The 24,087-nt window shown below is 38.4% G+C and overlaps 1 protein-coding gene and 1 long non-coding RNA gene across 4 annotated transcripts in view; one reads left to right on the forward strand and one right to left on the reverse strand.

Moving 5' to 3' along the window:
- Nucleotides 1-479: 479 nt before the first annotated feature.
- Nucleotides 480-24,087, reverse strand: part of LGI1 (leucine rich glioma inactivated 1) — a 29,523-nt gene continuing 5,915 nt past the window's right edge. For 2 of the 3 annotated variants that reach the window (XM_072931119.1, XM_030276097.4), the window contains exons 2-9: nucleotides 12,304-12,749; nucleotides 11,845-11,916; nucleotides 8,018-8,089; nucleotides 7,844-7,915; nucleotides 3,721-3,792; nucleotides 2,316-2,485; nucleotides 1,739-1,903; nucleotides 480-1,654 (exon numbers count right to left, since the gene is read on the reverse strand). In XM_072931119.1, the coding sequence (XP_072787220.1) occupies nucleotides 837-1,654; nucleotides 1,739-1,903; nucleotides 2,316-2,485; nucleotides 3,721-3,792; nucleotides 7,844-7,915; nucleotides 8,018-8,089; nucleotides 11,845-11,916; nucleotides 12,304-12,494 (1,632 nt within the window). In that variant the 5' untranslated portion in view covers nucleotides 12,495-12,749 and the 3' untranslated portion in view covers nucleotides 480-836. Of the gene's footprint in view, nucleotides 1,655-1,738; nucleotides 1,904-2,315; nucleotides 2,486-3,720; nucleotides 3,793-7,843; nucleotides 7,916-8,017; nucleotides 8,090-11,844; nucleotides 11,917-12,294; nucleotides 12,750-24,087 lie in introns of all 3 variants that reach the window. The other variant, XM_030276101.4, reaches the window with a different exon arrangement.
- LOC116808551 (uncharacterized) lies at nucleotides 15,026-23,215 on the forward strand. Its single transcript, XR_012056718.1, has 3 exons — nucleotides 15,026-15,514; nucleotides 22,855-22,986; nucleotides 23,073-23,215. It is a non-coding gene; the product is annotated as an uncharacterized lncRNA (long non-coding RNA).

Genomic DNA, 24,087 nt, shown 5'->3' on the forward strand with positions numbered 1-24,087 from the left:
GCTTTGCTTCTAGCTTTCAGCACAGTAACAGCCCCAGTGCTGTACAAGAGATTTGTTTTGTACTGCTTCAGCATCAGGTGAAGAAACACAGACCTTTACCTTGTCTTTTCTTCTGCCAAGCTGATTTTAGATTTTTAGAAACAGCTATACACAGTACAAAGGCCTATCCTACAATCAGATGTGTATAACTGAACGCTTTATCCTACAAGCACATCTAGATAACTGAATTCTTTTTTCTGGTTAGTCCTGTTTAAGTCAGTGAAGCTTTACATAAGTGCAAGGATTGTCCAGGTGATAGTTTATAGGCTTGTGTTTCAATGCAGTATTTTTATAAGAACTTCTTGTTATTAGTAAAACCCACCTGATCTTTCGTGCATCTTCTATGCAGTACAACACTGCACTGGGCAATATGCCTTCTTGGCTTTATTTTATATGTGTATAATATATACACAAATTAAAAGTATCACCTGAAAATAATATTTGGAATGTGAAAGACACAAAATGTAAACATTTTATTTGGCAGTTGTTTCAAACAGGTGAATAAATAAATGGAAAAGTACATCTTAATATTCTTTATAGCAACAGATGCAGTTGCACATGTATTTACATATTGTGGATGCAAAGAACAGTTAATTTAATTTCTTTTTGTTAAAAAATGCAACTTCCAACACCACTAGACTTGACAATTAAAGATGAAGATACTAGTAATACTTTGTTCTAGCAATCTCAACTTTTAAAGGCATTCATTTGGAAGTAAGATAAGAGAGTCATCATGCATTTAGTTCATTTTGTCCGCTTATGGCAGAAAGTCTGATGTAATCTCAGAATTACGAGTGTCATGCGCTTAAGTCAACTATGACATGTTTATAAATCAATGTAGTTCCCTTAAAACTTGAAGCAAAGAGAAAATCTCGTTTATCGATGGAGACATGTATGAAAGATCTTGGTGCCTGCACGTTTAATTCTTGAAACTTCACAAATTTTGCCTTTTCCGCATCCCAATAATAGACTTGAGTGAAAGAATAATCACTTCCAAGAATGGCATATTGATAATTATTTATCTGAAGTGGTTGGAATACCATTGACCCTCGGGATGGCATCCTTTGTAAATCCAGAAATGCTGAACCACCCCATTTCATTACTTTAGAGTCCCCAATAAATCTTGTTAAGCAAATGTATACATCCTCTTTCACCTTGAAATGCTTCACTGCATATGCATCTTCCATATCTTGAATATCAAACCGTTTAACAAATTCATTTGTTCCTTTGTTCCATTGATATATTACAGGTCTTTGTGAACTACTTGACAGAATTAAATGTGGTTTGCCAGATATTTCAAGATACTCCACATCAGTATCTCTGTACCAGGCATGCAGAGACTGATGGGAATAAAATCCATTCCCATTCCACTTGTAAACCGTGGTGAAACCAGCCTTTGAACTGTCTGCAACAACAAAATACCAGTCTTCAGCAATCCTGAAAGTTTCAATGTCATTGGGTTTTCGGATTTTAAGGATTTCAATATCTTGAATTTTTATAAACTTATTAGCAAAAATATCTCTTTTATATATGTGGGAGCCTCCAAACAGCTGTGCGACAATGACATACAGCTGACTCTCAATAACTATAGGTTTACACACAACAGTTGAAGTACCTATAAAAAGAAAAGTAAGAAACAGGATTAGTACCATTTTTTGGATAATTTTTTGCAATGTTATTTGTCAAGCAGTGTTCATACCTGTAATGTTGTCATAATTCCTGAACATCACTTCCACATGGTCCCATTCAAGAAAGATGCATTTTCCAGTAAAAGGCTGAGCAATAACCACATGTTCATCATTCATATATGAGAAGGTATCTACTGACAGAGATTGGTATGGCAGGGACTGATAAACTTCGAATTCTGCAAATTACACACAACAGATTATAATTACAGAGATACTTGACATACTGTACTGAAAAAAACATCTGTTTATCAGATACCAATTTATTACAAATTACAGTATTTCATCACTAGTCAAATTTTTCTGTTGATAAAGGAGTACTGCAATTTGATTTTCAATCTTCCTCAATAAAAAAGGTACTGTTTTATGTTCCAGTTTTCCAAAGCATTATGTAACATCCTAAGTTTGAGTAGATACTGAAATATAGGACCCTGCTCCCAACTGATTTCCATGTCACACTTAGACCAGCAGAGTTCATACTGATTTTAGTAGAAATTCCATCCAGAATGGAGTGTTCCTGCAAAAATGGGTTCTAGAATGAAAAACTACAGCTTTGACTTTAACAAGATTAAATAATTTGAGACACATTACCTGTAATAATGCAATCAAACTCTTTTGGAGAGAGGCTATTGATTTTGCGCTTCTTATATTCTGGTGGGCTTTCACAGTAAATGTCTTCAACAGTTGCATTGGTGCTGCCCAGCCACTCCACTAACCACTTCAGTTTGCAGTCACAATTAAATGCATTGCCTCTAAGATCTCTACAACAAATAAATCATGCACTGAAAATAAGCAGTCAGCTAAAGTATTTATCTTTGATAACAACAAAACAGGCTCTTGTTAAATACGTGCCCTCTTGCTTCTTCTTCCTTGAGGCCTTCCCGGCTTAATTTGTCCTGACCCATGGTTAAATCTACATACCAGAACCCACACAGATTTAATTATATTAAGGTAATCAAGGAGACCTTAACTTGGTGATCAGTCAGAAATTTTTATCGATTTCCCCAAGTTTACAGGTACACAAAAGCCTCCCAAACTAATGACCCCTGTTTCCTTTGGATTACCCTTTCTCAGTAGAAGCATTCTAGACAACAAAATAGGAATTAATGTAACCTGATGCTCAGCCAGTCAGTATTCACTATCTCCTTTAGATACACTCACTTAGGGCTTCAGGAGAGACAAGCAAAGGAGCCCTGTTTAAGGCTTTACAGCTGTCTTCAGTCAGATTTCTGATCCTATGTACAGGAACAGCAAGCACCAGGACCAGACTGTGTAACCACCTGGCCACGATCAGCCTTGCCAAGTAATGCTCCAGATATGCTGCCCATGGCCACATCTCACTACTGCAGCTCTGCTCTAGCGATTCAGCATACCCTGTTAATACTGGGAGCAGGCAAAGGATTTCCTGAGCTTATCATCCCCGATCAGATGGAACAGGATTTTGTATATTGTAAACAGGATCTATTCACTAAAGCAATTATAAGATTTATCTGTTTATCTAGATTTTGTATTTTTTACTGATATATTTATATATATATTTATATTTAAACAAGCTGATGTTTTGATCTGGTTGCAATTAGATTTAGTATGGGATACTTACTTAGACACATGCTTTATTGATAAAAGTTAGCTTTCCCAGGAATTGATTGCACATTAAAATATTACTCCATTAAATACCTTCCACCTTCCCTGCATGCCTTGCTCTCTCATGCATCCCTAAGGATCCTCCCTTCTTATTCACAAAATCTTAATGAACATGCAGCTTTATTACATAACTACTAACAATATTACTTATCTTCATAAGTAATATTCAAAACCATCACAAATTCTCAACAACAGCAGACAAAAAAAACCAAGCCTACTCATACTGTGTAGTCTCTACCCAGTAACAAGATCCATTACTGGTTACTGGTTTGAATGGTTACTCAGAATGTCCTCTAAAATAATCTCCTTATACTTCTATTGTAATTAAAAGATTAATTAATTGATTTCTTACACATTTGTTAAAGAATCCAAGCCTTTAAATATGTCTTTTGGAAGTGACTGCAGATTATTATTTGCAAGACTCCTGTAAAAGAAAACACTTCAATATTAGTGCTAGTTGTTCATGAAACTACACATTTTTGCAAATAGAAATATACTGTGTGGGGTTTTTTACTTACGGGAAAGAACACTGGTATTCTCCAGCACTTAGTTCTAAAATATTGCTTTTAAGAATAGCTCATTTACTTTGTGACTTTTCCTTCCACTAAAATGCCATGCCTCCTTCTGTTTTCTCACTCTTCAGCAGCCTTGCAGCATTTGCAATACTTCACTTAGCAGAGTAAAAAGTGCTATCACCTTTGATGTTTTGCCAACACCATTTAACGTTTTAAAATAATTAGTCATGATTGGATCTATTGATGTTTTCCCTATGAGATCCTAATACATGGTGCTCATATCACTGCAATTTCCCCACTTTCTTGTACCTCTTCTGGAAAGAAAATCTTACTGATATGGGCTGATGGGCTTAGGCTTAGTTCACAGTTTTTGAAAATATGCAGTAATAGGCAATAAATTGCTGATCGGTGTGAACTGCTTTCCTGGCATGCGCATGTGTGTGTATAAAAGTGTATTAGACCAGCAAAAAAATGTTATTAATTCCCAGTTTTCGATGTTGGGAAAACTTGTTTAAATTCAGTGAGTATTCCAGCTATCAAGAGTGACAAGGAAATGTGAGCAGGCTTTGAACAAACAGTATATTACATTTCAGTCTGACTGTCTCTGTGAGTCTGCCAAAGGTCTCAGATGTCACAGAGGGCATGACAGAAAAATAATAATGTTTTAGGGTATAGTCTATGCCTCTTCCAGTTAACAGAATTATTTATTACTTATGAGAAGAAACAAAAACGGAAAGAAATCATTCTTTATTAAGATCCCAGTTAGAATCTGTAGCTAGTAAGATTTAGAACCTCTTCTGTTTTACCTTGTAAACATAAGTGTTATTTATCAACCACAATTTCTCTAGCCAAGCAAAGACTTAGGCACATACTTAAGTACAAGAACAAGCCCACATGTACTAGGTCTGCTGCCTCATTTCAAAATAAGTGTTTGATCAGTAATAGTAAATATGGGATGCTTCTATTAGTCCATTCTGACTTCACCACTTTCAAAGTATTTCTGATTGTAACACTGTATGTGAATGTATCTTGTGCTTCACTTATGTGCAATTTTATGCTCCAGAGCGTCAGATAACTCACATGGAGAAAGCTGAGTGGATTTGCAAGCTGACACAAGTTTAATGTCCTATGTTGTTTTTATATGTTATTATACAACAAACTAAAGGAGAGGGTGTACTTGGAAGTAAGAGTTGTTCACCACTGCCATGGGTACATGACTGACAGAATTTAAGCAAGGCTCATGCATTTACCAATTTTTGAATCAAAAGTATGTATTTTACAGTCCACTGTTAAAAAGCATACTTACATATTAGAAAACACTGTCTTGCCTAGATGGTGCTGTGCGTGGTATTTGGATTATAATAAGAGAGTAAAGGTTGGCTCAAACATGCAGTTAAATTAATGATGACAGTTCTGAGAGAAATGCAATCAGAATTATGTATTGTGCATAGAAATTATCCAGTGCTAACTGTAAGATTCGGACATCAAATTAGTAAATTAGTAAAAAAATGCAATCTTTTAAAAATTTTTCTGTTGTTAAATTTACTATGACCAGAAAATAAATTCTTTTGCACAATAATAAATTCTAGATGGCTGTCTTTTACAATAAGGACACACTGTTATTATTGAAGTTAATTGCATTATAGAAGTAAAAATGTTTGGATAGCTTACTGCATTCCAGAATTTATGTTGCGAAAAGGAAGTAAATAGAATAAATAGAACAAAGTTCATCTTGTCTAACTTCAGAGAACTTATTTGCATGCTCATTTACTATTACTATTTTTAATATATTTTATGTACACAAGGACTCTCATTTCTTAAATGAAAAGTGCCTCAGAGCACCAAATGATAATTCTTTATGTGTATATGGAATTTGCCCCAAAAGATGGGGAGTGGTTCTTCAAGCAGATTAAGCTAGTGGTGCCTTTGCAGTTATTCTCCACAAATTTCTCATTGTCTTTGTGAATTGTGCTCCATGGACAATAGCAGCATGATGCACAAATCTACGTCCCAAAAATGTGCATGCAAGTGGCAGTTGCTCCTCAAATGTGGATCTGTCTTTTGCATATGTTTTCTCTTGTGAATCTCCTGAAGCGTCCCCAGAAACCAATGCAACAGCAGGACAAGACGTTAGCCGTGGACTATATGCTCTGTGGAGAAGAATCTGTGCCTTCCTCTGTTTTAGAAAAGCAATTTGTTCACTGGCAGTAGCAGCTAATAAATAAGTAAATGAATATGATAAATAATGTACTGGACCCATTTGTGAATATACAGTTATTCATGTGCATAAATATTTTGAAGATAGGGTCCAAGTTACCAGTCTTATCCAGCTACCTTTTTTTCCTAACAGCATAATTCTGCCTGTACCTCTAATATGGATGTTATGGGATGTGCACAGCCTTTTTATGTACCTCTTTCCCTCTCCTTTCTTGTACCTCTTCCTCAGACCTAAAGCCGTTCCATAAGTAACTTTATCTACATGAGTAGTCACAGTAGGCTTGGTTCCAGCCAGCTGTAAATCTTGCCCTGACCAAAAGGGTAAGCATAAAGTGTTTTATGGTACATTTACTAGGTGGTGAAGATGTGGTGAATTGCAATTCAACTATTACATTTATGCATTAACTGTTTAAAATTGAATCTCTGCTTTCTCTCCTCTGTCAAAATATATGAAAGAAAAAGTTAAATGGCCCTGTTTCAAAACCCTCTTAGAGGTTATCATGTTAAGGCCAAAAGGTCAGGATCCCCTCCCCTGCCTATGACACTCACCACGTGATATGCTTCAGAATGCAGATGCTCAGAACTGGGTCAGGCACACTACAGACTTTTCTCCTTTTCTTATTTTGTATTTTTTTTCTGTTTTCTTATAGTGTATATTTTGTTTTTTAAAAGTTTATTCCTCATTAAATTAAATTATTGCTAAAAGATAAACTTGATGTAAGATAAGAGACAAAAGCCTGTATAAAAACTGTCTTCCTAGCTCAGAGACAAGGAAGCTACTCTTGTTTGCAGTGAAATGTTGCAGGTATTTGTTGCCAGTGTATGTCTCACCTACTGAGCACAGTGTGAGAAATGCTCCTGCTGGTGAGGGCATGGGGAGCATTGCCCTACAGCACATTGGCATCCAGAGTGCCTTGGAGCAATTTCCCCTCCCAGCTAATGCAGCAAGGGGCTGCACCACGTCAGAGGGCAAGAGGTGGCCATGTTTCCAAGACAGCCAAAGAGCTGAGCAGCACACAAGGAATGGTAAGCAGATCCCAGTGTCAGTGTATGACGGGTCCTGACTGCGGGATGCTCCTGCTCCCATGCAGGAGAGGACATGGTGCAGAGTAGGGTAGGTGCATAATGGAAGAAGTAGATCAGTAAGTCGTAACAAATATATCTTGTTGCAAGTCTTCTATTAAAAGCGCTCTGGGTGGGAGTTTTCAAGTTTGATTTAATCAAATTCTTCTGTGTACTATTACTGTGTTAAGAGGACACGGGCACAGACAGTGATGGCCTGTCCCAAGAATGTCTGTAATATTCTCCTGACTCCATGTCAGACTGGGGTACCTGGGAAGAAGTGTGGGTCCATTCCTCAGCCTCTCACATTCCTAACCACAGCTCCCACCTTCCTCCTTTCCAAGTCCCAAACTGGGACTCACCTCATCCAGTGCCAAGATTCCCAAATCATACTCCTCCCTGCTCCTACATGCTCAGCTGGAAATCCCCTGTGCTCCAAGCAGAGAAAGTCAGGGAACTACTGCCAAACATGTAGTGCTTGGAAGCTGTTTGTGTCTTTGCCTTCTACACATACCACAGTTTGGAAGTCTTTGTGTGGAAACACAAAGATTAACATTCCAGTCAAATTACTATTAATGCCACTTAAATAACTGTGAACAGTTATATACGAAAATTAAACAACACAGTGGTTCAGTTACTATATTAAATATACAAAGTAATATATTTAATCACTTTACTTACAGGTGAATTAGAGATTTCAGTCCTCTAAAAGTATTTCTTGAAATGGACTTAATGTTGTTGTTCTCTATGAACCTGTAACGGGTTGTAAAGTGATTCTGGTCAAGCAATGCCTGGAAATTGGAAGCCCACCCACTATATTCAATAATGCCAGGAAATACACTTTTGTCCACTCACAAATATTCTAGATGAGGAAGGCCCATGAAAGCATCATCACTAATAACATCAAAAGTGTTGGACGTAAACAACCTGAATAAAGAAATGCAAAACAAAAGACCATTAGGTTATCAGCAGCTTTAGAAAATGGTTCAGCAAGGCCAAATTCCCACTGCCTGGTTGCATGTTTTTTCTGTGCAAGCACTATAGGACTGTAAGTCTGATAGATTGCACCACAGTGTGGTGCAAAGGGAAGGATCCAACAATTTTCTACTGGGGACATCTGATAAAATTCCTTTGACTTCTGTGGGATGTAAACGTGGGTTTATCATGCCAGTAAAACAATGGGATTGTACAAGTGCCTCTGGAGATATACTAAGACAGAATGAAATCTTCAAGTACTACAGAGGTTTAAATTGTCTTGGTTTAAATTGCTGGTTAGCCTGACATCAGGTTGAATTTGCAACACTGGCAGGAAGGAAAATCCTTTAACTCTTAAGTTAAACTTCTGAGTGTATTTGACCCGAGGGTACTGAAAGTTACTGTGAAAAAAAAGAAAAATCTCTTAAATTCAGTCAGTGTTCAAGTCAGAATTATTTTTAAGAACTCATTATACCTCTTGGAGATACTCTTAGCATATACATCTAACAGTAAAAATACCAGCAGCACATTTAATTTTATGTAATTTTGTAAGCATTAAAAATGGACTGTATATGTACTATTGATTTTTCCAGCTTTATTTTTGCTTATCAGCCATGTTAGCATTTGTCCATTATAATCTAGCCCTGGACTGCTACCCTTTTAATGTGGTGGGACATCATAAAGTACAATGGACTTTACCCCAGTGGAATACTACATGCATATCTATATTTTAATCAATTGAATCGATTGACCTGATGGATAAATAGACTCATACTATGGCATCCTTAGACATTCAGGAATGCAAGATTTCCAAGTACTAATTAATCCACTTAATGAGTTAATCTCTTATGTTGATGTTTACATTCAGAATAAATTGCAGGTAATTTATTTTCTCAGTTGGCTGTTGCAGATTGTGTTTTTTCCAGTTTCAGTATATTTCTATATGAAATTCATGAAAAAAAATACAAGCAGGAAATTCCTCCTTTTTGTCAAAATCAAGAAATACTTCCGTTTTAGAGAAAACAAGTAATTTTATAGAATTCTTGAATCAGATGACCAATTTATTAAATTTTGCAACTAATTATTTGATTTTACTGGTTAATTTTTTCTTTTCTGCACGCTACTCAATAATTTAAAGAACAGGGTGGTATCTCTTTAAATAGTATGGCTATTTTAGAGATTGCCAGGCTAACAGCATAGGTCTTGCACTTGGTGAGCTCATTTGCCTTCCAACTCATACCTCTCCCCAAAGGCTACAGCAGATGTATTTGATGCACAAAGTATATTCAACCCCAATTTGTCCTCAAACCGTAATTGCTGCTTCCAGGGATAGAGGCTGAAGGTTTGGCGCTGTAGCTAGGGACTGCATCACTTGGCAGGAAAAGCAGAGTTCTAGCAGGTACAAATCCTGCTGCCATGATTACCTCCCTACTTTCTGCAGGCTTTCATATCATCAGTTTATAAAGGCACCCTCAGCATGTTGCTGATACACTTAGGTAAAAGTGCTGAAGATAGAGCTGGGAGGTTTTCTCTACATTTCGGGAACATTCCTGCTGGCACTTCACCATAGCTGTGTAGGTTCTTTGTATTTTTGTTGTCACATGAAGAGCACAGAGCATACCATCCATACTACACAAGAAAAGCTCCCCTGGACTGGGAGTTTTGAGTAGTGTTTAGCTTAAGGCCATGATTTTTCCAGAGACCATTGGTGCCACTACATTAAAAATAGTAGTAAATAATAATAGTGGCAGAATTACACCATATTTAGACTGCTGTATTGGAGATATCCAATTACATTTGGATTTCAAAAATGTAATGCTGAAGATTATTTCCATATGTATTTCTATTATTATAGAAATGCATATAAGCTGCTAAATCTTGCTGTTGACTAAATTAAACCTACCAATACAGCTATAATCATGCAAAGTTAAAACTTCCTGAAATGTTTAATTAACGTAAGTTTTCCATATTCTTATTTCCCTTACTATCTTCTGCAAAAGATGAAAATTTTTCTTTCCCACGTAGGAACTGGAGTGTTGTCCCCACAGATACAATCCTGCTCCTATGGTCTGTGTTTAAGGAGTCAGTTGTCTTAGATCAGCAGACTGACATTCCAAAGATGGCAAGCAGCTCAACTACCACGTTAAAAATATATCTGGAAAGCACATCACTCATCAAAGCCCACAGTGGAACAAACCCTGCTTTTCTGGGGTCACAGTTTTTGTTGCAGCATTTATGAACAGCAGGGTAGAATGTGCATTTCATTGCACAGTAGAAATGGAAATTATTATCATTACCAAAATGCCAGAAGATATTGCCCAAGCCCACCGTGCCAGGCACTATAATAACTCAAAATAAGATGACTGTGTCTGTCCTACTCTACCATGCCCGAATCTGCCTGCTTTGCAGTGGGATTGCTAAGTGTAGGTGGTGTATCGTAGCCAAGAGAGATGATGTCCTACTCACTCTCTTCAGATACAAGCCTCACCAGTGATGCTGCTTTTTTTTTCCTCTCCTTTGAAAGGTCCATTGCAGCAATTATGTGAAATGTGTCTCTTTTGTGATCTGTGACCACCTGAAAAAAGCTTCTCTGGAATAAAGCACCATGGAAAAGCATTTAGGTTTCCATAGTAACTGCATTTACCTATTTACCCTGTATCCAAAATTGTACAGTATATCTGCACCTCCTTATCAGCTCCACTTGAGGAAGCAGAGTACAGCCAGGGTCAAGGCTTCAGCTATCGGTATGCCACCAGTTTAATTTGACAGCCAGAGAGCTCCAGTACATCAGCATTACACCTCTGACCACATCCAGAGCGCACGGAAGGCGGTTTGGGACAGACATCCAATTTTGGTTTTGATCACACTGGGGAGTCTGCCTTGCCGGATTTCTGAGACAAATCTGGGTGTGTGTCAGGCTGGCAGCACATCCACTATAAACAGTTCAGGTTACACCCCCTCTACCTCTGTATAGCTCACAATTATATAATCGTATGCCCACATTTCTAGGAAAGCCTGCGAGCCTGTAAAAATCCTATGTTGAAATGCAGCTAATAGTTAAACATCCCAAAATATTCTCTTTCTGTGTATACCTCATCACAGTATTTGATTTTGAAATAACTACTTCAGTCTTTAATTAGAAGAAAATTGTCATTAGTTTTAAGACGATGAAATAACAAACAGGGTCAAATTCAGGTCCTATGAAGGTAAACTCCCACTGAAGTGACTAAACTTCCACAGAAGTCAATGGCAATTTTACATGGAAAAGGACTTCAGGACCTGTCCCACCGCAATGATGGGCCTGATCTGAGGGGTTCTGAGCCCACAGTCGATGGGAGTTGCAAATGGACAGCTTTATACTGGGATCAGGTCCCAGGAATGCAGAAAATAAACAACAATAGTTGTTGCAATACTTAAGTCCTTAGTGATATGTTAATTAAAGTATAATTAAGATAACATGCATTCTGTCACAAAAAGCTTCAGCAGGTAAGCATTCAAAGTAGTACTGACAACAGACAGCCTTGCAAAATACAAAGTAAAAATTAAACATGCACTATCTTTCGAATTGCTCAAAAGTCATGTATTTTATGATTTAATAAATCTTCTGCTGCTGTTTCTTATAAAATTAATACTAAGACCCTTTCTGAAATATTTATGAATACATATACACTTCATAACAAAAATTGTATCATATAAATATTTCTCACAGAAGCTGCAGAGATGGTGTGAGCAAAAAACTCCCTTCTGGGATTTTAGTAAAAGCAGATCTCACAAAGGATCTGTAAAGAAGAAAAAAAAAACAACCGTACATTAATGTAGCCTCATATATCTATGATTATAATACTGATCTGGTCATCACAGAGAGATTCATTTATGTAAGTAAAAAAAATTACCTTCCCCCCCCCTAAATATAATGTGACAGGTTTCATGTACTATACAACAAGGTATGAAATGAGATGTGTGCACATACATAGACAGACAGACAGATGAAAGAGATATAAAAATCAGAATTCAAGGATGCAGCACAATTTTAACACATTAGCTGATGATTCTGAATGCTGGAGGTACTCCCTGCAGCAAGCATCCTTCTGTATGCACTGAGAGCACCACACATCCTAGTTCATTTTAAATCATAAATTAAATAACCAAATGCTTACAGCCCTTACAGTGAGATAACATCAGGCGGAACGCTGCGAGGAATAGATCTGGCATTTTCACATAAAGCATTATCTTTGGTACAAGTACACCAGGCAGGACATTTTGGCTTCACTGGTTTCTTCCCTTCAGTCAGCAAAAGCACAGATAAAAGGCATAAGAAATAAGCAATTCTTCTAAAGGGTTTGCTGGCATTTCCCATTCTTTTGATCCGCTCTCGTTCCAGCCAGTTGAAAGAATATCCCAAAACATGAACAGGGTTCTTTATTCAGCCATTGGATGTCTTTCTCTAAGTCCAGGTCAATATTTGTCTCTGCTTTCCCAACCCTTTTCTTTCTCTTTCACTCTGTTTTTGTAGATAGAAACCTGCAGCTGATCTGTATGTTTCCACTCACTCAGGCAACGTACTGCTCAAAGAGACCTGCGAGGTGCTGTAAGATGGGGAAAATCCAACCGGCTGAAAGGAAAAAAAAAAAAAAAAAAAAAAAAAAAAAAAAAAAAAGGAAAGAAAAAAAAGACTTGCATCACCACAAAAACACTGAGCACAACACAGCATTAGATTGCAAAGTGATGTAACTGAGAAATACACTGCTTTCTGTTTTCACAGGGAGGCCCTTTCCCTGTTTCCAAAAATAGTACAGCAGTATGTTTTGCTGGTGGGTGGGTGAGCGGGCGTGGGGTGGAGTATATGTGTGTGGGGGAGAAATCAGTCATCTCTTACTGGATCCCTACAACCTCATGAACCTTTCAAAATTATGCTTCACATATTGCAATCAGCAAAACTAATGGCAGTATCCACAGGAAAATGAAATTGAATAAAAATTGCTGCAAAAACTGTTAGATTCATTTTTATCCTCAGCCTTTATTACACATATTTGTACCACTGAAAAACAAGCTGCCACACATGGAAAATATTACAGTGTATGAGAGAATGCTTTTGATTGTCACTCCTAAACAAAATATTTTCTTATGCAAAATAGACCCCAAATATAGATTTCCCCCCCCCCTTTTTTTTTTTCCCTCAGAAAAAGAATGCTTCTTATTTGTTGCCTGTTTTCTGAGCTGGTTAAATGAAGTAATAGGTAGATCAAGCACAGTTCTATATGAACAACATTAATTTAAAAAACGTATTTTCTTGGAACTGGTATGATTTTTCTAGATGGAAAAAAAGAAAATTCTCATTTAAACAGCAGCTGTGTTAAACCTGTAGTTAAGAATGGACCTTCTTAGAAGAGTGACAGGATAAGGACATATCTTGGTAGTAATAATGAACCTTTACAATACTGCCTGGAGGCTGCAATGGAAATGAGTGCTAGGTGTGGTATGAGTGCTCTGTCAGATACAGCCCTCAGCCTGAAGACTTTACTGTAAACTACATTAAATATAGTACAGGAAACTTAAGCAGCACCTAAGTATTACTTTATTAAGAATGGCAAGACAAAGCTAAAAAATGCCAAATGGCTGGGAAGCCACACAGGATGATTTTTTTGTTCAATATAGTATTGCTATTAGACAAGTTTTGCAAACTTTAACAGGTCTTAGCACTTCCCCATCGGACTGTTTACATTAGACAGCTTACAAACACTACTGGGGTCAACCCAGTGGTACAAACATTTACTACAGTCAGGCTCACTATTAGCTCCTTCACATGGATGCTGTCCCCGCACCAGGGGACACCAGATTTCCTGATGAGGAGATTTCTTTTGACTTCTGGTTACCCTTCCTTTGATTTCACATGGCCACCTGGCTCTAGCCCATTGCTTCTGCTCTACAAGCCACAAAATCACAAGATCAACATCAGGCCATGTCTATCTTCCTCAGGAACCATCCCAGCAAGGCTCTAGTGCATATCCAGGTGCACACCTAGGATTTGATAGGCTATGGGCAGAACAACAGCTTGCAAAACTGCAAGTAATTCAGTCTATGGATACAAGGCAGGACTCCAGCACTGCTGAATCCTTGACTGGGTGGTGGCTGAGGTTCATCTCCCAGGGATGAGGGGAAACACGCAGAGCTCACACCAGGCGGTGGGACTGCATCCTCTGAGGGACTGGGTGCAGCCAGGAATGTCCAGAAAGCTTTGAGAGGCCGATGGCCACCTTCAGAGGCTGTGCTGGGAGAGGACAGCACTGCCTGTGCATGGGCACATTCCCTGCCTGATCTGAGACTGTGGAAGAAAGGGCAGCTCGTGCTTTCTTAGCTCCCTTGCTCTCTGTAAAGGTCTTTATTAATTTAAGTGTGAGCCCATGTTTTTGATCTTAAGAAAACCTTCCCTGTCAGCAGTCCCTCCCTGAAGCAGCACCAGCTAAGAGTGGCAGAAACCTGGGTTATTTCTGAGCCCATCCACCTTCTGTAAGAAAATGGAAAAGAATTACAGTAGTCAAGGCACTGAAATCATTATTAAGCATATGTTGATGCCTTCCCATCCCCCAGTATAAAGATGACTTCTTGCTCTGGAAATTATCTAATTGTACCTGCTGAGAGGGAAGCTAGATTTGTAGGACTTGCGTAAGTAGGCTACACTATCTTCTCCCCTCCAAGATGTCCAATGGCAACAGACATGGAGAGGTGAGAACAGAAAATTCTCTCTTTTTTCCTGAAAGAGGCCTGTTGTTGTTTGTTTATTCCTGGCAAAGCCACCCATTGCCATGGCAATACTTTGCCATTGATGGTGAAGACCCGTGTTTCATTTCCTTTGGCTCATTCATTGAAATCCACCATCAATTACCTAGGCATTTCTCTTTAATTAATACTCCAACCACATTGTGAACCTCCTGAAAACTTTGCAGTGTAGTGTTTTTGTCAGTAACAAAAGCACATTCTGCAGCAGAGCAGTAACCTGACTCCAGTTTTGTCCATGCAGAGAACCGCCTAACTGGAAGTTAGTTTTCTATTCCAAACCACATGCCAAAACAACCGCTTTTCCAAAATTGCAATATTATGAATATTTATAACAGCCCCATCAAAAGAGAGGCATAATCACATTTTCCAGGGTCATTTTCTGGCAAGCTCAGCATCTCATTTCCTGCCATGTAGCAGTTTAAAACTAAAGCGGTTCATGGATTTTCAGTGGCATAGCTTCTCTCCAGCCCGGCGACACTTGGCTCACCCTTTGCCGATGCCACCGCTGTTTGTTTGCGGGCCAGCGGAGCGGGCGGCGGCCCGCTGTGCCCACGGACCAGCGCCTGCCTCGGTCCCTGCTTGCTTTCCCGGGTGTTTCAGGTACTGAGTAGGCACAATGGGATTCAAAATTCATTTATTTTTCTTTCTGCAAGGTTCCAGCAGGGGGGATGAGGGAGTTGTGGATGCGTTCCTCGCTCTGCTTCCTATCACTTGACGTTCTAGCCGAAAACCCTGCACCTTGCCGTGCTGCGGCGGGGGCCGGCGGTCAGGCGCGTTCCGGGCTGGGCAGGGGGACACCGCAGGGGGACACTGCAGGGGTACCCTGCAGGGGTCACCGGCTGAGGGACACCGCTCGGGCCCCGCGGCCCCGCCGAAGCCTCGCCGCGGCCCCGTATCCCGGCAACGCGGCGGCCGCGGGCGGCGCCCGCGCTGGGCGGCCTCGGCCGGGCGGGCCGGGCCCGAGGCAGCGCCAGGGCCGCCCCTCGGCTGCCGCGGCCCGCGGAGCCTCCGCGCCGAGCGGCCGGGCCGTGTCCCGCACTGCCGTGCCCTCGTGTTGCACCTCTCCGGTGTTAGCCAGAGCCGAGCACGCCTTAGACACCGATGGTTTCCCACGCAGCGGCTCTGCGTCCTAAGAAACAAACTGCTAACTGCTGTTTCTTCGATGTATCCAAATTGTCTGGTAATGACAATTTTTGATGATAATTAACCATCTAGTAAAAATCTCTGTGCAAGTATATGACAGTCAAAATGAAAGATACTTTTGCCTGCTGCCACTAGAGGTATTCACCACCGACCACTGTTTGTGCTCTTTGGTCAGACTTAGCACAACTTGCATGGCTTCATTTCTAGAGCAAACATATGCATCATCACCATCATCATAATCATTATTGTTATTGTTATATACGCATACATTTTTAGCACATATTCTCCAATATCTGGTTAAAATATTAATACTTCTACAAGTAAACCTGTTTGCTAAAATATTTGAGGACAGCAAACACAAATGTTCAGAACATAGAACAAAAATTATTTTAAAAATATTTAATGTTTTTCAAGGTATTAACTCCACGCCAACAACTATATTTGCATATTTGCATTGGACTAGAATGTTTTCATTACCAATATATGACAAAATTTGAATAAGCTTTCTGTGGTTTCATGCTCAACAGTTCCCTTTGCAGATCCATATCCTGTTAAAGTTACTCTTGATTTCATCCTGCTGTTAGAAAACTGTTGGCTTTTCTCTGTTCAGAACGAGCTGCCTGCACATACGTAGCCTAATCCAAAATCCACTGGTGGTGATGGTGAGACTTTACTGTGCTTGGTGTTAGGCCCATAATATTACTACACCACACAGATGGGCAGTAGTCCAAATCACACCCAGTATTCACTGGTCTCCTAAAGAACAAAACATTGTCATTGCTATGTTACCACTCTGTTTGGAGCAGGATTTTGAGATCAAAGACTCCTACAAATACCTCATGAATCTGAGTTTTTGCTCTCTTGGCTCCACCCTTTTAAGAAATTCTGCAGCAAATGGCAAATTTAAAGCAGCTGAGAATGAGGCTGTGCTTTCAATAAACAAAACTAAGTCTTGTGAATTCTAAACAGTTCTGAAAAAACTATGCTTCCTGGTGGATCTGACACCAAGAGTCATTGCCCAGAAGAGGCCTTCTGCAGGTTAGGCATAATAAAACTTGAGATGCCTTTACAATGGCTCATAACACAGACAAGCTTGGGAATGATCACAAGACTGCCCAAACCTTTTTATTTGGAAAGTTCTGCTGACTTAGCCCTATCCTGTCTATACAGGTTTGTATTATGGGTATCCTTCTTTATTATACCAGTTTCATTAAAAGCAGAACAACCAGGCGAGTCCTTGTGTCAAAAAGCCAAGGAAATGGGTGCTTAACTGCTGCCAGTTTTGGAGGAAAGAAAGACTTGGAGGGTGGTCTCCTTTCCCGTATGTAAAGTAGCCAGTTCACAGTTCACTGTGGACTTAGAAGCGATCACCTCTGAAGTGAGCTCTCATGGCCAAAATTTCAGACTGATGTACAACACCTGCTCCACTGAGCACGTCCTGGTGAATGTGCAGGTGTCTCTGGAACTGCTTGCTGGTTTAGGTATACCAGAATTTGACCAATGACAAAAAATATGTCAGGAGAGATGTACTGATACCTGAATGATCTCTCTTTAAGAACAATAGATGCACAGTGCATTTCTTTCAAAGGGAAGCTAGGCAAAATTAACCTACTCCTAAGTTTTATTTTGTTGCAACTAAGAACTTTCAACACCGTTATGATTCTTGATGCTTTGTTTGCTTCTAAGCTCTGTTATAAACTAGTGTGCTTTGCAGCACCCAACCCAGTAGCATCACATTAACTTCTCTCCTGATAACCAGCTACTTTTCTCCAGACCTACACAAAGTTATTGCTTTGCTTCTATTGTCTGTGTTTCGCCTTGAAAATGCTAACAATGGATATTTAAAGTTGGAGGGGAAATGAAAGAGCAAACATACAAGGTCAAGAACAAACCAGAGCCCAATTCAAAGATGTTTGAAGCTGTGCTACTTCATGTTCACAGCAGGAACTGATACCACACCTAACACAGGGGGAAATGTAAGAAAGGAAACAGTATAAAAGAACATGAGATTTCTACCTGCTGCAGAAATCTGTATTTTTTTTTTTTTTTAAATCTGTCAAGAAAACTCTCGTGAAAATTTGCCTATAGTTTACTCAGGGAAAAATCAATTTCTCCCATGTTGGAAATGGGGACACTTTTGACATGCCCATCCAGTCAACATGCCCATCCATTTCAGTGGAACTGACACACACTCACCACCTAGCATACATCCTACTGTAAGATTAAGTGCCCTCTATATGAACCTCTCAGCAAGGAGAAGTCTTGTTCAAATATGCACGTTACTTTTTGCCCTTTCCCCCTCTACATAGCTCTATCAGACATTAAAACCACGATACTAGTGGGAGAATCTATGCTTAATTTGTAATTGCCATCTTTTTCAGAACTGGCATGGTGATTTTAAGAACATATTTCTGTGCAACACTTCCCTTAATAGGATGGTTTCTCTCTTCCCAACTCTTTCAAGTACTATTGATTCTGCTCTCTTCCACAGATCACTGCTGGTGTTTCTGTTCTAATGCTATTCTCTAAACTAGATTAAATAAATTAGCTGGTAAAAGAACCAGAAAACAAGCAAAACAAGCCTAAATCTTTCAAACCCACCCCCCCACCCCCAAACCCCTCCAAAATTGCTAGACCCAGAACAAGCAGTTGAGGACAGGAGTGGGCAGAGAGCATTGGTTTCACTGTAAGAGAAAATGCTTAGGGAGCTGCACACTTGAGGGGCAATTTCATGTTACAAATGCTCATATTTAAATGAATCATAGGACAGAAATGGTGACAAATTACCTCAGTCTCTACCAAACAGGACAAAATATGAACCTCATAAAACATCCCAGTATTTAGCTTCCATTGTTTAAAAATTATCATCTAACTGGAGGACCGACTTTCAACAGGTGTATACAAACTGACACTTCATAATTATCATCTCGATTTTGACAGCTCCTTGTACTCTTAATTTGGTATTTATTCATAGAAGGTATCCTTCATGCCTACATTCAAAATAGGATGGATAGAAAAGTCAGTCCAGTAAGAACCCTGTATACAAAACAAAATGTCCCAGATTTTCTAGCATGAGCAAGCGCTTTCTGCAGACCCAAAACAACATGCTACTGTCAGTGTAGCTAAATGCCATTTAATTGGCAGCTAGAAAAGTCTATAATACATTTCTTCATGGAAAAATGTCTGAGCTCTTCCAGTGTGCCAAGATGCTAATTAAAAACAGACGGCGTGCTACAAAATCCTTTCCTTGACCTGTGCTATCTTACATGCCCTTCTGTACTTTTTCATGGCATTAGCTCCCTGAAGAATTATTCTGATCTTTATAAACTTGTCTTTAATTTTCCTTGTCATTTTGCAGACAGAAAAGAAGTAACAAAATATTATTAATTTAAATGTACATAGAAAATTTATTTGTTACATGGCAGGGACAAAAGGCTTTTGAGGAGAAAGTCTTTACTTGTTAAAACCAGGTTTCTATGTCCTGAATAATTTACAATGAAAGAAGTAACAGCACCACTGAAGACACTGAAGTACTTCAAGTAGAAGCTTTGCTGGAGTGACATGGACGTAATGAACTGCACAATAAGAAGGATGTGACTCATCAAACACATATTATTGTTTCATCATTGCTAATCAACACACTTTACAAAGCAGAGATTTGGATCAGCACTGAAACATTTTAAGGGGTTGGTGGTGATAGTTCCGCAAGTGTATTTTACTGATGTTTTTATTGTTCTCAACAACTCAAGAAATTTGGGGAAATACTTTATTTCAGTAAGACTTAATCCTTTTCACCTGAAGTAAATACCAAATCTGCCACCCTACGTTATGGCAGGCACGCTGCCACTGCACAAGCCTAGCGCAGATTCTCCATCAAATACTGCACCAAGCTGAACTCCAAGGTCCCTTTTTCTTACAAACCGTATTTGCCCTGCAGAGGAGACTTCAGAGGGCTGAAAATTTCATTACATCTGTTTGTTCATATGCCAATATGCTACATATTTAGTACAGCTTTAAGAAAAGATTTGCTCTTTTGGCTGCTGGCCCTTTCCCTCTGCAGTGGGAGAACAAAACCGACACAACATCTTTATCTAAGAACTGAAAGTAGTTTTAAATATAACTTTCATAGCAACAGAGAAATACACATTTTAGTTATGACTGCTCAGAAGCTAAAGGGTTTTCCCTACCTTGAATATGGTAACATTCACGTTTCAAGTTCAAAATTATTCCTAATTATCCCTTTTCTAAGACAATAATCCAAATACTATGCAGCTGACTTTCATTTTGACACCAATCTCTTGTAGGCATCTATAAGTTTCCACTGTTGCTGCCCTTGTGATTAAGGCAAAGAGTCATTAAAATTGGAGGGCCTAATTCCCAGCCTCAATATAACACATCAGTAAGAAGTAATAAGCTCCTTCATGAAGCAACATAGCTCCCAGCTAAATAAATGGCACACAGTACCGATTAAACAAAGGCACACGTGGCCTTTTTTCCCCAAGATTTTTTTTTTTTTTTTTTGGAAGCAAATGGATGAATATATACGAGTAAAAGACAAGGACAAAAAAAAACCAAAAACAGGTTTGGGAACTCAAGAGAACACTTAAAATCACAGAAACTGAGATGTTGGCTCCTAGGTATGGAAAGGGAGACCTGAGAAATTCGCTAGAGAATTTCTTGGAGAAAGTAATGGCTGAAAAGAGTTTGGAACTGCAAATAGTCTCCTGCTGTTCAATTTTCCCTTCACTCAGGGAAATGAAGGCTATACATTCATTGCAAATAAAGACTGGATGAAAGATACCCAATTCCATTAACAATTTATTTTCTGAAACAGAACAATTGGAAATAATGACTTTAGATAGCAGCTCAGGTCACAAATAGTAATAATGCTCTACTCTGTTTCTGACACCTCTGCTTCCCCCTCAGGGAGGCAGATATGCCTTCATATGCACATTATATATATATATATATACATATATATTAAGATCTCTCTCAAGAGCTATATATAGCTTCTATTCACAGGCGAGCACCACAACCACTTATTCATTCTTTTCATGCTTTACCTGCTGCTTTCAAGGCTGCCCTGATGCTAAAAATAGCTTCACATATTAGAGGAGGGTTGCTATAGATTCAGAATGGGTGATGTTCCAAAGACAGCTAAATCCCTCCTTGCTGAGGATCCCTGGGGATGCATGTGATGGGCATCTCTGACCAGGGCTGTGATGCTCTTTCATAAAGACTCTTAGGCTCCAAGGATGGGGTGCAACAATTTGTGTTGTTCTTAAGGCTGAACTGAACTGCAAATCAATACAAATCATGAATGTCATTGTAAGTTTAAAGCTTTGTTTTTTATACTGTAGTGTTAGATCACAGTACAACAGTACCTTAATATATTAATGAATCTAATATTCATATACTAACTTCATTTTAACTGGGAGAACAATTTAGTATTCTGTTGTATGGGCATATTTTTCTGCAGGTATTGATGCCTTCAAGTAAGAAAATATCAAAATGCTTCACTAGTCTTCTTACTTTTTCTAGTTCTTAACATTTGTGGCTGGATTATGACTATATCTAAGATAAATGAGGTAGTCAGAATAGTATTTTCCTTTCGTTAACAGACTCATATTATAGAAACCTGACAAATACCCTGTTAATGCTGAGGTTCAAATAAAACTTTTACAGGGAAAGAGTGGCATGGATTTACTAAACCAAGATTGATAAAAGGTATTAAACCAGATCCTAATATAAATCTAAATAACACAATCCATCTTTTATGAGCAGTATATTTAAGGACAGTGTAATGAAAACTTGACAGAATGTTTTATGAAATGCTACAGGAAATGTTTTTCATTCAAATCTCACTTCACATCCTGACCCTTATCTTCCATGTGGTTTTGCTTCCATTCAAGAAAGGCAGTCATCTAGATATCTAACTGTTAACATTTTGACTTACACTTGCAAATTGAATGTGGTTTCAGCAAGTAGCAGGATCTCCCCCAGGGTACAAGCTGCAGTATTTTTTTTTTTTTTTTTTTTTTTTTTTTTTGCAGTAGATGACTTTCCTCGGTGGTTTTTTGAGTCTGAAATTTTTACTTCTAGAGTTGTGGATATTGCCCAGCTCAGTGTTGCTATAAATATCATAACTTGATATTTGTAACTAAGTTAGACTAATGGTTGCCATTTACAATAGTTATCTTCCCTATTCCACTTCGATGCCATGGAATGAATAGTGTCCTGGAAATACTTTCAATAGAAAGGTTGATAGTATTTCAGTACTTCATGTCTTAATGATATTGGTGATTAAATAACATTAAACTGTATTTAATTTGAAATATAATCCCTATTATTTTCAAACCCTGAAGATCAGTAGTATACTTTTACTAATAAAAGCTCACTTCTTGCAGAATGGCTCATGGTATTATTAATTAAATGACGTCTCACAGCAGTACTCTATAAGCATGTTCATTAAAAACTGTGAAATAGGAACTTTTAACTGATTCATTCTACTTCAGTGCTCAGAACAGCTTTTTTATATCCTGTATCCTTCAGTTTTCACTGAAGGATAAGTTACTGATCACCTCAACTGGTTACTAACAGCCTCTACGTTCAGCTACTGTACTACTTTACTCTAATCCCACTGAAATAGGAAGATAAAGTGAGGGTCGATTCTGTTATCATTACATTATATTGTGCTCTTATACCTTAGTTTTTAAAATCTGGCTGTAAGATTCCAAACACCTGACTGCAGCACTGTATATTGCAAATAAGCTCTGATTTTTTTTTCATTGCTTAAGGACAACCAGTGGAAAACACTGTGATGAACTCATCTTACCAGCTCCACAGTACAGTTGCATCACTGGCTTTCTGGATTCCTGAGTTAAAAGCTAAACTTCTAAGTAAAGATGAAACATATCTCTAAAAAACAGGTATTTTCTGAACATGTTTGCAGGAATGAGACTGTACATCTCTATTAACATTACATCTTTGACTTCAAGGCACCTTTCTTTTCCAGGTTACACAGAATGCTGGGTGCACAAATAATCCTTAACTGCTTGCATGATTCAGATGACAGTGACTTGTCTGTCACCTTTTTATATAGAAGATTCCAGATTCCAAACATTCCTTGTCAATGATTTGTACCTTTCCTCAATTCTCATAAGCGAATATGATGAATATATATACATGGTAGACATTATGCACAGAAATGCGTATCGGGAAAAGAGGGAACACGTATCTTTTTCACTATGGTTTAAAAATGCAATGGACTTTAACTTTGCTCATGTATTTTTTTTTTCCTCCTTCCAAAAAATTTAGTGGGAAACAATGTACTTTAAAGAAAATAAGTCATTGCTTGTAACTTGTTTTCTTATTTATTTCCACATTACTAGATTTTCCTTCTCTTATTATTTTTTATGATTTTTTCATCTTATATAATAACTCTGATATCAAACTGGAAAAACAAATTTGCCTTTCTATTTATGTAATTGGATGCCATCAGTCACTTTCCACCAAAGCAGATCTAGTCATAAAAGTAAGATTAGGCATTCTTTCTCTCTGAGGAAATAGTTCATACTTCAGGGAATTTAAGCATAATGAACTTCTAAAATCTCCTCAAATGAAAACAGGAACATGGTGGAGGACTCAGTTTCTGTATTCCACTTACTTAAGTGCAGGTTGATAAAACTAAGAAGTAGTATTTTGTACATACTGATAATTACTTTTAAATGAAATTCCTGATAGGCTGAAGTCGCTACGCAAGTTTATGCATGCCTACATGCATGTAGTGAGCTTTGTTCTGAGCAGAGCTGCCAGGCTAAGCTACGGAGACAAAGTTCACCTGCCACAAAACAAATGTGGAACTAGCACTGATGATTAAAGACACTAGACAAGAGTGTCTCTAGGAGATTTATTTAGTAAAATTCTGTACATTTTGCAAAAATAAGCCTAAACTTTAAAGATAATACTGGGAGTTGATTCTAAGAATTATTGTTTTATTAAAGTCTGATTTATTATTTCCATAACTGAAT

The sequence above is a fragment of the Taeniopygia guttata genome, chromosome 6 (assembly GCF_048771995.1).
Source record: "Taeniopygia guttata chromosome 6, bTaeGut7.mat, whole genome shotgun sequence".
NCBI classification, from domain to species: domain Eukaryota; kingdom Metazoa; phylum Chordata; class Aves; order Passeriformes; family Estrildidae; genus Taeniopygia; species Taeniopygia guttata.